This window comes from Cydia splendana, chromosome 20 (assembly GCF_910591565.1).
Source record: "Cydia splendana chromosome 20, ilCydSple1.2, whole genome shotgun sequence".
Lineage (NCBI taxonomy): Eukaryota > Metazoa > Arthropoda > Insecta > Lepidoptera > Tortricidae > Cydia > Cydia splendana.
The window spans coordinates 13,081,826-13,095,381 of record NC_085979.1 but is presented as its reverse complement, the minus strand read 5'-3'; the positions used below and the strand labels follow the sequence as shown (position 1 = coordinate 13,095,381).

The window sequence follows — 13,556 nt, the reverse complement described above, 5'->3', positions numbered from 1 at the left end:
TGAAACAAAAAATTATTACTCAAGATGGGGCATTAGATTGGAGTTATTATGGGTATTCACGCATAAGGTATTAGTTAACTTATCATATTCTTTATATCACAATAATGTGTTTGCTCAACTCATTGAATAAAACCAAATTTACGATGTGTCCCGGGCTAGTGCCTGATTTCGGTGTAATTTGCAAAACATGTCGATACTCCTTCAAAGTTGTAAACCAGGAACTCAGTGTCTCAAACATAGTATGCTTTAGTTGTGCCTTAACCGTTGAATAGAGTAGAGGTACAGTCACAGTATAATAAAGTGATTTTTTAAAGGTTTCACCGTCCTTCGGTGGGTTTGGTTCTATGTTTTTTTGAGATCGGTGGTGCAATTTACTCCGAAAGTTTTAGTGCATTTATCGTTATGCAAGTGATTAAGAAATCCTCGAAAGTACGTAAATCCATCATTATTACATCTCCTCTGTATCACTCATGCTATTTCTGTAATTGCTAAATAGCGATTAATTTTGACATCGCTGGTGTTGATTTCCTTGGATTCGGTGGATTTTTTGACCACCGATATCAAAAAAGTGATCACTGAATTCAAATCCTGCTTTGTAAACTAGTTTGTTGTACTAATTTATCACGCCTAAAAAGTGCAAGATACGTTGTATAAAAGTAAAATTATGTTTGTAAGTAAATTAAGTCATAATAGGTACAAAAAATCACTAGTTTACTATGAATAGTTTTTTAAACCAGACGTGTGTTGAAACTTGTAGACCCAATGTTTCTTTCTCTGTCTTGATATTCTCTTCAAACCAATGAAGTAAATTATGTTAATTGTCCTCTGTATCACCTGAGGCCCTACACCTCAATATCTTTAAACGTGTCAGCCATGTTAAATGAATACAGTCAATTAGATCCCACTTCTTTTACAATAACTTGTGTATGTAAGTACTATGCAAGGTGCACCCAAGGGACAGGATGTTCAGAACAAGAAATTAAAAATAAAGTGGCCTTCTAATGTCGAGATCGCTTTAAAGGCACTGAGCGTAACTTACTGATCGATATTTCTAAAGGACACATGCCATAGACACAAATTGAACATAGCAAATGTTTTAACAATCCTCAATGTCTTATGTCTTTATGTCTAAATATAGGAGTTACAAATTAGCTCAAGTGTTTGAGGGTGCTGGAGATCTCCAGCACCCTCATATAATTAACAGGTAATTAGATCTTCAAGCATTAGTCGACCACTTCAAATACGTTTAAATTGATGGAGTTCACGCTTTAAAACTCTGTAATTCAAAAATACTTGTTTTCCGTATTGCATCACATTGCTTTATAAGTGCATTAAATATTTTTTGAGCATTGAACACCACTCAAAAGTTTCTTGTTTATCGGGTGTAGGTAACATAAGTTTCTTTTTGATGCGTGTGCGGTCGGATTGTGTGAAACAAACATCTTCTCCTTTATGGCACTAATGTGCGGATTTGTGGTCGACATGTCTGAAACTCGTTCCAGGACCATACATCGCCCATCAAACTATTATATGAGGACAGTCAAATAGTGTGGGATATCTTCTAGAGATGTTGTTTTATAAGCCGTAATTAGGTTATTTTAAAATCTTGGGTCTATATCTATTAAATTTATGTAAGCTTTCGAGATCATTAGCCTTGTTACATCGTTTATAATCAAATAAGAATGAAAAATATGATTAAAATGTAATGTGACTGAGATACAAAACTGAAATGTGATTTTTGTGTATGCATTATTGATTTCGGTGACGCCAATTGATTTCAGTGCTTGCACATGATTTAGGAAATAAATTCGCATATCAAATAAGTTAAAAAAAAAATTTGGCACCGAAGTCAGGCACCGAATGTCATCTCTGAGAAACGCCCTAATGTTCTGGGGCGGCATTGCCTACGACGGGCGGACAGAGCTGGTTTTCGTGCCTGGCGAGGGCCGTGACAGTGGATTGACCGCTTCGAAGTACATCACTGATATCCTGGAGGAACATGTTGTTCCTCATGCCGGTATTTTTGATGAGGGGTTCATCCTAATGCAGGATAATGTCCCGTGTCATACCGCTAGGGCCACGGCAGCGTACCTTCTCGAAGTGGGCATCGACACCATGGACTGGCCAGCGATGAAACCGGACCTTAACCCCACTGAACACGTGTGGGGCTACCTAAAAAAGAGGGTTCGGAAGCGGAATCCTGCCCTGGTCAATGTTGAGGAGCTGAAGGGAGCCTTGCTGGAGGAGTGGGACGATATTCCTCATCATCACATTACAACATTAATTAGGTCTATGAAAAACCACTTGGTTTGTGAAAGAAGGCCTGTGAGTGTGGGTGGCAATACCAAGTATTAATTTAATAATAATAATCGATATTGATTAGATTAGATTAGATTAGATTCATTTATTTCTTGTTGTAAATATACATTAAATTTCACACGTCAAAATAGAATGCATTTCACAAAAAGATCGTCACAACAAAAAATATCAATAATAATAATCTAAAAACAATAAAATAACAGTAATACAATATAAAACGACTTTCTATAAAATAGAAAAGAGTAGGTAAAATGTAAAAATCAGTCAAATTATAAAGAATATAAAAAATAAAAATGTCAAAAAATAATAATAAAAATATTTAAAATATACGACTAGCCTAGGTAATGTCTAAAGGTCAAAATTAATATATTACAATAATAGGAAATGTATGTCAATTGTTACTAATTTATAAAAATTTAAAATATACTTATTAAAAAATTAAATAGTCAAGATTTTATTCTTTATATTCTTTGACAGAATAGAGGGTTTTATTTAATAAAAGTTCCTTCAATCGGCGCCCAAATACATCATCCGATGATTCATTTTTGAGAGTGGCGGGTAGACGTTCATAAAACGCCGGGCCTATTACGCGTGGGTTTTTGTCGAGCAGCGCGAGGCGCCGCGGCACGGACTGTAATCGGCCGGTCTGGCGGGTTATTCTGCCAGGCATGTCTATGCGTGTAAATAAACGAATGTTACGGCGTGTGAACATAATAATTTCATAGACATAGAGAGAGTAGTGCGTCATTATGTTATATTGCTTGAAGAGCTGTCGACATGAGTGTCTAGGATGTACACCCGCTAATACACGTAAGGCCTTTTTTTGTAATTTGAACACCCTCTCTGATTCTGTGCAATTTCCGTATAAAATAATACCGTACGCCATGAGTGATTGAAAATAGGAGTAGTATACTTGAAGCAGCATATTTTTTGAAATAATTGGCTTTAGTTTGCGCATCGCAAATATAGCACTACTAAGCTTTTCGCACAAGTTGTTAATGTGTTCTTTCCATTTTAGTTTTAGGTCAACGGTAAATCCAAGGAATCTGCACGAATCACACCTTGGAAGTGGAATCTGTATTTGCGGAATATTAATCGAAGAACTTGCGGAAAAAAGCATTATATTCGATTTTGTGACGTTGAGGATGAGGCCGTTCGCTGAGAACCACTCATGAAGTTGGGTGCATGTATTTGCTATTTTTTCCTCGAGCTGCGAGTACGTATGCGCCTTCACTACCACGGTGGTGTCATCAGCGAACAACACCATCTTGCCATCATCAATAGAGGAAGGGAGATCGTTAATGAATATTAAAAATAGGGTATTTCCGAGCGCGGAGCCTTGAGGTATTCCTTGTTCCAGTATACCTGCGTCGGATTTAACACTTTTGCCCTTAATTTTGACCTCCACTGTCTGCCGTCTATTTCGAAGGAACGATTTAAATAATTTATGGGTGTTATTAGCGATTCCATAGTTTCCGATCTTTTCTAACAGTAAGTCATGATTTATAACGTCGAAGGCTTTAGACAAGTCGCAGAATATCCCTGCCGGTTTGTCCTTTTCATCTAACGCCGTAGCTATGCAATCATATACTTCATATGCAGCTGTTGTGGTGGACCTATTTTTTCTATACGCAAACTGTCTGTCCGTCAGTAGGTCATTTGTCTCTAAGTGATGCATTAAACTATTTGATACAATTGATTCGACTAATTTAGAGATGTTGGGGACAATAGTGATGGGTCTGTAATTGTCCACAGCAGTTTTTTCACCTTTTCCCTTATAGACAGGACATACTCGAGTGCTTTTCAGTACGTCCGGGTACTCACCGCACGAGAACATGGTATTAATGAGTTCTACTAGTAGCCCTGCGACGACTGGCCAGATGCACTCGAGTATGTTTAGGGAAATATCGTAGATATCTAGTGTCTGTCGTGTTTTTACCATGGATCTCAGAGTGCGGTTTAGGTCTGTGAGTGTGATTTTTGGCAAAATGAAATTAGGAACGTTTTTGTTTCTTAGATGATGCCTAAAATTATTTTCTTATTTTGTTAATAAATTACCATGTCAACCGCACATTCTGTTGTATTCTGCTTCGGTTTTGTTTTTATGTTCTGTGTTGTTTTGTGTTTGTTTTACGTGTCAATGGGTACACTGAAAATCAGCGTCGTAACACTGTTCATGTGCTGCGACACATGCTGAGTGTTATCCTTTTTGGAACCTCTCGCAACACTGTAACTTCAAATTTACCTAGACTTAAGCATTTTTTAATGTTGTTGTGTATGTGTGTTTTCAATAAAAGCATCATTCATTCATTCATTCATAACGTGCTCCACAGAGTCTAATTTTTTAATATTTAATTTATATTTTGATGTTACCGTCAGGAAGTGTCGATTTAATACTTCCGGTACGTCGCTGCAGGGCAAATCATTTCCTTTTTCATCCCTGAGTGAAATAGTATGTCGTAATGGTTTTGCAGATGACTCATCATTTACTATACGCCACATTTCCTTTGATGGGTTTTTACTATTGGCTATACGATCTCCAAAGTATTCTCGACGGGCAGTTAGAGTTTCTGACTTAATGCAATCTGCTTGGTGGCTGATGCACTCCGCGAGATTTTCAAGATCTGGGTACTGTTGTTTCATTACTGTCAAGTCATTGTAGTTGGTAATCAATTTAGAAAGACTTTCTGTAATCCATGGTGCATGTTTGTTTTTCTTAACTAAAATATTTTTCATTGGAAAGTGAATATCAATATAGTACATTAAAATATTAAATAATTTGTAGAATTTGTCATTTATAGAAATTACGTCATTATACACAAAATTCCAATTATAATTTTCAATGTCAATATAAAAAGTAATTAATGATTCGTCAGTAAATAGTCTTTTTTGCATGAAACTGTTTGGTTCAAGTGTTTGTCGTGTAGTAGGGAGGGTGAATACCTGTGCGTTATGATCGCTGATTTGGGTATCTAGCGGGCGGGTCTCAACGCCCCGGTACTCGCGCGGTACCAGCCCGCAGTCGATGCAGGTCGAGCTGTGCGCGGACACACGGGTCGGAAACTCGACACAGTTTTTACACCCATACATTTGTAAGATTTCGTTTACCCGCCGCCTCGATACGTTCTCTGACATGAAATCGACATTTTGGTCGCCGACTAGAATGAAACTTTTATTCTCTTTTATTAATCTATCTAATAATAGTTCTAACTTATCTAAGTAAATTTCAAAGTCACCGTTTCCAGTGCGGTACAACACAATTATTATTAAACTTATTTTACAAATTTCAATTGCAGTAAACTCTATATGAAATTCGATGGCCAGGCTCTGTAGGTCATTTCGTTGGCGGTACTCAATATCGGCCCGTGTGTACAGCGCCACACCGCCATGTTCTATATTCGTGCGACAGTAGCTATTTGCAAGCCGATAACCACATAACCTAACTCGTTCTATTTCGTATTTCTTGCACCAAGTCTCGCTACAGGCCAATACATCGGGATTTTCGGAGTTATTTAGCAAGTCTAGTAACCCAGTTTTGCCGCAAATTGATCTGACGTTTTGGTGGACGATTTTAAAACATGAAGATTTTGCTAGCGTGGTGGTCGGTCGCCGCTGCTTATTAGGTAGTTTTTTGACTCGACTGTGTTGAAGTGCCTGATGGACACGCCAGCCGGCCAGTGTTTGTGACTACGAACTACACCTACTTTATTCGCCGGCACATCGATCTTGAATGACGAGTAATGACCCCTCGTGACCTTCAGCTGTTCGCACCTATCTACCTGGACCCCGATACTGGTTTGGATGTGATGAACGACGTCTTCACAGCTGGTTCTACGTTCAGGTTGAAGACGTGCAGACTAACAGACCGTGGCGTAGCTGCCCGCAGTCCCTCGCGTTGCTCCTTCGGAGCTACGGGCACCGGGGCTGCCAGTGGAGCGCACGTAATAGTATCACGTGCTGCCAGTGGACCATATGCAGGATCAGGAGGTGCCAGTGAGATGCACATTGCAGAAGGTGCTTTTGGGGCCGATGACGCAGCAGGAGGTGCCTGTTTAGTGAATGCTGCAGCTGGCTATTGTATTTAAAAAATGACTTTTATTCTTAAGTTTCCTGATTTATTTTTGAAGCATTATGCGAGTACTTTCAGTTTTCGGATTTTTTTTAGTCTTCGGATTCGAAATTTCATTGAATTTACCATTTTTCTAATGCGTTACATTATAAGCTTTCAGCTGGTACCAACATTTTCAGAATCGGGTATAGAATTACAAAGATATTGGGTGCGGACGAAAAAATGCAAAGTGATGCAATACTTTTGCACGCGAGTGTATAGGTAAAATGTAGTACATAGATGAATTACCTCCTCTCCAGTTCAGTTTCCTTGTATTTCCGCTCAGGGTCGATGTCTCGTTGCTCCGAAGGTCGGTAAAGGTTCAGTTTCTCACGGGAACCTCTATATCTTCCCTCCTTTTCATATCTCCTGTCATCTTTGTCGTACCTCCTCTCCTCCTTGGGTTCGTAGTCCTTCTTCCTGACTTCGATGTCACTCGGTTCAGGGTCTGTATATCTGGAAGGAATGTGTTGCGAACGCAACCTTTATTTGTATAAACCTAATGCAGTAGCTAAACGCAGCCGTCGGGCTCGGCTAGTATTTGGAAGCTTTTTCTAAAGCACCAATAGGAGCGCTCCATATACCCTGTATCGCGGCCAATTAGAGGCACCTAAATCTAAACCACCATTTTGTACTTTCAAATTATACAAATCACTCTTTCATCAGCCTCCATACAATAACCACACCACTTCTACTCGTACATCTAACCGTTCAGTAGGTACCTATTGAAAATTATAATAGTTTACTTCAAATCGAAGCTTTTTATTTGAGTCGTCGAGATCCTGACCTGCACGGCAGCTACAGAATGTATACCGAAAGTTTTAGGTCTATCGGGAGGAAATTAAATGATTATTCAGTCGATTTGTCTTAATTTTCACAGTATCACTAAAACATTATAATAATAACGATAAATTCAAAAACCCGTCCACGCTATATGCCAAAAAAATCAATTTTAAGCTGATACTCTTCAAACTGCTGGATCGATTTCTATCAAACATAGTTAAGAACCACGTAAAAAAAACACATCGTAATAGGTCCATCCGTTGGTGAGCTACGATGTCACAGACAGACAGACAGCCTCTCTTTTTGAGTTGGGGGTTAAAATGGAACATTCTGGCGACAACCAGTGCCATAATGTGAAATAGAAAAAGTAATAGACGTGCTATGTGTATGTACAAGTTCATTAAAAAATTACCTTTTGTAGTCGGAGTCATCTCCTGCAAGATGTTCCGGGCTCTTGAGCACCCTGGTGCGTGGCTTCGGCTGGACCTCTTTCTCCTTCTTGCTCTTCTTGGAAGAGTCGCGAGAGAACAGCTGTTTCATCTAAAAGAAAGTAAAAAATTAATGCTGATTTTTTTTTACCATTGTTAAAATCATAAGTATCATAAGAATGTTGGCAGAAGACTAGTGGATCATCTAATATGAAAATATAGATACTATATTACCTTCTCCAGTCCAGATAGTTTCTTCGTAACTTTAGGCGGTTTCGCACTGATTTTGTCTTCACGGCTTGTGCTTTTTTCGTACCTCTCACCCTGGGGTTCAAAGTGTGATCCATCATCTGCACTCCTCTCTCTGGGTATATAGCCGTCTTTCCGATAACCATCAGGCCTATAGTCTTCAAAGCGAGCCATATATTCACCGTTGGCATATATCTGTTCACTGGGATAGTTGTCCTCTGTATGCTGTCGTTCGCTAGCTAAAAACAAAGATGTGTTACGAACATCATCTATACTGCCATGCCTTCTAGATTTATGTATTTCTCCACAAGAATCTTTACGGAAATCGTTCTCGATTCCAGAATCGACTAGTCGATTGTCAACTTCATATCGCCGCGGAGTTTCTTCGCGGTAATAATCCCGGCTGTCCCCAGAATCGTGACGACGTATACTGTAGTCTTCCTTGTAGTATTTATCCTTGTTCTTCATTCGACGAAGGGAGTTGTGATATGACTCTGCATGCTTAGCGTCGTTACGAATGTTCGCATATTCTTCTTCCCTTTCTTGAGCAATTTCCGGATTAGAAGCGTAATGCCCCTTCCTCTTACCGAAGCCCTCGTCTTTCCTATACTTATGACCACTCTGAAGAACGTCGTGACTAGAAGTCAATTGTTTCTTTATCCTATATTTCTGCTCCTTATACTCGTCGGGAGTAAGTACTGGTTTTCCAACATTAATTTCTAAACTTGGAGGTTCATACTCTGGTTCTGGCGGAAACCCGTTCCTTTTCTCTGCAATTTTATTCAAGGGCTCTAATTTATCAATAAATTCACGCCTGTCTAACTCATTTTTGGAAACTTTATGGAAGGTTCTAGATTCCGTGTTATATTTCATTTTATGATTATCGGAATCATACTTATTGTAATCTTCAGTTATGCTACTCTCAGCAAAGCCGTCTCGTTCTACGGTATGGCGGTAATACTTCGCCGTTTCATTGACATATTTCTCAGTAGCAAGTCTTCGTTTTTCTGCTTCGTAGATTGGGTCAGTTTCGACTAGATACTTTGTTATCGGCTGTCCTGTATTGATTCTATCGCGATCATACCTTCGAGCATTCAATCTTGACTCCAACAACTGCCGTCTGTGACTTAATTCATTAAAATCTAAATCAACTTTATCTTCACTCTCAAATGGTTTCCTTTTAGTATCCATACCGTCAGCCTGTCCTCTAGAAGATTCAATAAAATCTCGTGATTTGTCCTCTTTTAAAGGATATTCATTGGCATAAGTTGGTTCAATATCGTCAAAACTTGTCAGTTTGTATTCTCTAAATCTTGGCCTTATTGGCGAATCAATAATTTTATAAGTTTCAGAGTTTTTGTGCGTTGTATTATTTTTATATTCTGACTCATACAAACGGTTGTTGGAATATTTGTACCTCTCCTCATACCCGAGCCCTTCATCCTCATCAGAGTGTTGACCATATCTGTCTCTGGGAGGAGTAAAGGTTTTGTGGACAGTCTGTTTGGTAACATTATTCGACTTCGTGTCTCCGAGATCTCTCACTACATGAGCGTATACAACCCCTCTGTTCGTCATTTTATTTACGGGCGAAGGCACTCGATCTGGACTAGTATTTCTGGCAAACAAATTCGGATCAGGACTCACACTAGGCTTAGTGTATGAAAATGGTTGATTAACGTTAGTCCCGTTAGGTGGAGATATTAAATGTGTTTTTGGAGGAGGAGAGTGTTGGTCCTCCTTAAGTAGCTTTACCATATGACCAACAGTATTTCCTCTAGTCAACGGAGGCTTATCTGGAGGCTGTTGACTACTGTGTATCATATCTTTACCAGCATAAACGTTTTCTTCGATCTTTCGTATGCTGTCCTTGATTCTATCTTTGAGTTCAACAGGGTTTATATCTTTAGCTTTTATAGAATCAATTTCATCAACTAAAAGTGTTTTCTTAACTTCTGTCTTTCGTTTAGGTGTTTCTTTTATGGGTGGTGATTTTTCTTTGTCATCAGCAGAAGATTTACCTTTTTTAGTTCTTGCTGGTGGTTTAGGCTCTTTTTTCTCAGGTGTTTTAAATCTCGGAGGTTTTTCTATTGGATTAACCTTAGAGCTTTCACTAGGACTTAGTTCTTCCGATTTGGTACTATCCTTTTGGGATAGTTTTTGTTTTTGGAACACTTCAAGCGGCGGAGTTTTCTTAAAGTAATCTTCTCTTGGTGAACTTTCAATGATTGGTGAAAGTTGACTCTTCTTGTTTCTTAGTGATTTCAAAAACTCTTCTGACTCGCTACCAGATCTTTTACGGATAGGTTTAGGTTGTGTGTTCAAGTTAGTGTCTTTCGATTTAAGATCCGACACATCACTTTTACTTCTTTTCACTATAACAGCAGGCTTAGCAGTTACGACAACAGAAACGTCAGGTTTATTTCGCTGTTCTTTAGATCGTCTAAACAGCGTGGAAATTGAGGTTCGTTCTTTCTTCTTTTTGGAACCTACATCGCTGGTAGATCGTTCTAAAGGTGACTTGGTTTTGTCGCTGTTGTCATCGCTGTTTCTCCTGCTGGTTCTGTCCTCTTTCTTCCGCCTGTGTGGGAGTGAGAAGAACTTCTCTGGATTGTCGGAGGTGCAGGTGACGCTGTCGGCCTGTGCGCGGACTCTGTTGGCCTCGTCGATGAGTTCTTGCTCCGAGAGGTGGGTGAAGGGTTCCTTGCGCACGGTCGGCGGTGGCTCCTTAGAGGTTCCCCGCTCGCGCGGTTTGTCTGTAAAAGAGTTGGTATTGTAACTTCAGTACCAGGGAACGTATATCATATTCATACAAAGATCTCTTGAACTTGAACAAAAAACAGTGTACGCATACAGTGTAAACAGTGTAGGAGATGGGTACACTGTTTTTTTTTATCTTTATGTGTATATTATTATTACAAGTAAATACATATAATAAAACACAATATACAATGCTTTATTAGTTCAAATATAAGGTATGCGGTTAATTAATATTGGACAAAGATTAATTATATTTGCCTGCCTAATGTTATTTAGGTACTTATAGACTCAGTTCATCAACGAGATAACTTTGAATCCCCGTGGCACAAAAACTAGAGAATTTCATTTACTAAATGACGCGTTGTAAAATTGCTAGGTAATTAATTAGGTTCCGATGGAGATTAAGCATAACAAAAAGTTTGGCAAAAATGTGTTGTAAACACAATCTCGTTTTATTGGAAGCGAAACAAGTTTTATTGTCAAAATGGATGGAGCAATTATCAAATCACGAATGTGTAATTATTCTAAAAGTATCAATGATGTTTAAGATGTAATGACATTTGAACTAAAGCTAAATTTTACGTTGATTTTTGACAGCTTGTGACATCATAATTCTTGCGACATTGCCGCCGTAACGTTTGACGTTTAGCTAGTTGATGACAATCTGAACTAATAGGTTTCGATGATTTGGAATGTAATGAAAACAAGTCAAATGTATTTTAATGTCACACGAGTGGGTAAACAAATTTTCATTTTTGTTTTCCCACACAGACATTTTATACGTCCGTATAGGTATAGGTATGGTGTGTCTGTGTATGCGTGAGCTTGTGTGTCCTCACGAAAATGATAAAGATCCCGTCCCGGCTAGTCACCTAATTAAACTTGTCGATAGAGTTCCAAAGATCTTATCAAATCGACTACAAGCAGGGGACTAAACCCATAAAACGATAACTGTTAAGGCTTCGCTGAAACCGCCCAAAAATAGCCGTGAGCGCATACTGTTCACACCATCTCAATAAAGCCAGTATAATATGATCTCTGATTATGTATGTAGTTTATGGGTCTCGGGTATCCACTGAAGCTGGTAGGTGCTTAACGGCCCAGGCACAGGTGACGTAATCTGTAAACACCAGAGCATTCGCAAATACAAGTCACAACTTGGAAATGTTGGGTTGGAAATTTGATCTTGTATTAATATGGATTAGGTTTAGAATAAAATGAGGTAACTGTTCAGGTATATATTCCACAGGTAAAAGTTTATGTCACATTTAATTTTTGGAGTTTTCATATTCAAATCACGATAACTTTAACTATCTACCTATGCATAAAGGTCTAAGGTAAAAGTGAAGAAATACGCGATATCGCTGCCCCAATATTACAGGTTTCACTTTTATCGAACTGAAATTTGAACATTGTCATAGTGACATTAAGTCGAATTTCAACTATCTTGAAAATGTAACATAGAACCCTGTAATATTGGGGCAGCGATATGATAAAATTCATATAATACTAGTAGTTCGCCCCGAACTGAGAACTCGCGGTTAACCAAAAATTATATAGCGATTGACACTTTCTACGTAACTGTCACATTTTTGACGTAAAATGCTTACACATGGCAACAATTTAGTATGGACATTTTTGAGTTCCATTTTATTTAATTTCTACTATTTTATGTCGCTCTATAGGCGGCAATGGATCAAAGATCGCGTGGATTTATTGCAAGGTCTGTGGAGCCCTTAACTGATAGATTTACGCAAAGAGTAGTATCTATAATATAGTTGGCCAAGCAGATCTTGTCAGTAGAAAAAATGTAGGCGCGAAGGGATATGGTCTCATAGAAAATTTGAGTTTCGCGCCTTTTTCTAAAGACAAGATTTGCTTTTATGCATCAATTTTGAAGCGCCATTTACAAGTTTAGCGTTAAGTAATATAGATGGCGCTATTTTTTCGAATAAAGGGCTTCGTATATGGCTGTCCCTCCCCTAGATTTAAGTCACCACCATAGAGATTAAAATAAACTGTATCTGTGCTAAGCCGAAATATTTCCTGTCAAATGTCAAATACATATATTATGTTTATTCTAATTTATTTTTATCTTGCTAATTATTTCAAAATGGTAAATTTAAAAACGATATTATAAAAGTGTAAGTCGAGCACTTTCATTTGATACTAAACTCGACCATGTTTCTTGCAAAAAAATGACCAGAATAGCAAGACCTCTCACAAACAGCTTTTTGGCCTTCTAAGCTCGTCTAGCTCAATAACCCCTTGATCGGGCCTGCTCATAATTTAATGACTAAAATATAATGCCCTCGACTACACGTTTACCCAACTTCATTTAAATTAGAACAAATTTACTTAAGTACTTGAGTATCAAACTATCTTCTAACAGTTCAGCTTAAAAACATCGAAATGCCGGGACGTGCCGCTAGCCAGCCGCGTGTTCAAAGTCGAATGTAAGAACTTCGCTTCGCTCGCTCGTTCGATTATAAACAAGCCAAGTAGGGTAATTGGCGGAATTCGCAACAAGGTAAACTGCAAAAGTATAGACAGATTTAAATCCTGCTTGCACTTGACCAAAAAACGTCACGATCCATACACCATATTCCATGGGTTTTTCGCCTTCTCATTTCGTCGAATGTTAATTAAAGATTTGCTTATTGTAAACTGTGAAGGAAGAAAAAATTGTAATTACTTTTAGTTATCAATGCTGAATTTGCTATTAGAATGACTTTTATTATGGTAATAATGGGTAAAGAATAATCACTGAAGCGATAAATGGTAATCGATCAGACAGCAATCATTTGCCTGTCTGTAAAAATAAATTGGAGATTGAATATAAACATAAGGAAAAAAAAAACAAATTAATGAAAACGAATAGGTAAATATTTTTTCACACTACCTATTCG

General features: G+C 38.3%; 1 protein-coding gene across 2 annotated transcripts in view; it reads right to left on the bottom strand.

Moving 5' to 3' along the window:
• The window catches only part of LOC134800530 (uncharacterized), a 109,074-nt gene that overhangs the window by 23,637 nt on the left and 71,881 nt on the right, over positions 1–13,556 (bottom strand). For both annotated transcript variants that reach the window (XM_063773006.1, XM_063773007.1), the window contains exons 4-6: positions 7,873–10,643; positions 7,623–7,750; positions 6,677–6,883 (exon numbers count right to left, since the gene is read on the bottom strand). In XM_063773006.1, the coding sequence (XP_063629076.1) occupies positions 6,677–6,883; positions 7,623–7,750; positions 7,873–10,643 (3,106 nt within the window). The remainder of the gene's footprint in view (positions 1–6,676; positions 6,884–7,622; positions 7,751–7,872; positions 10,644–13,556) is intronic.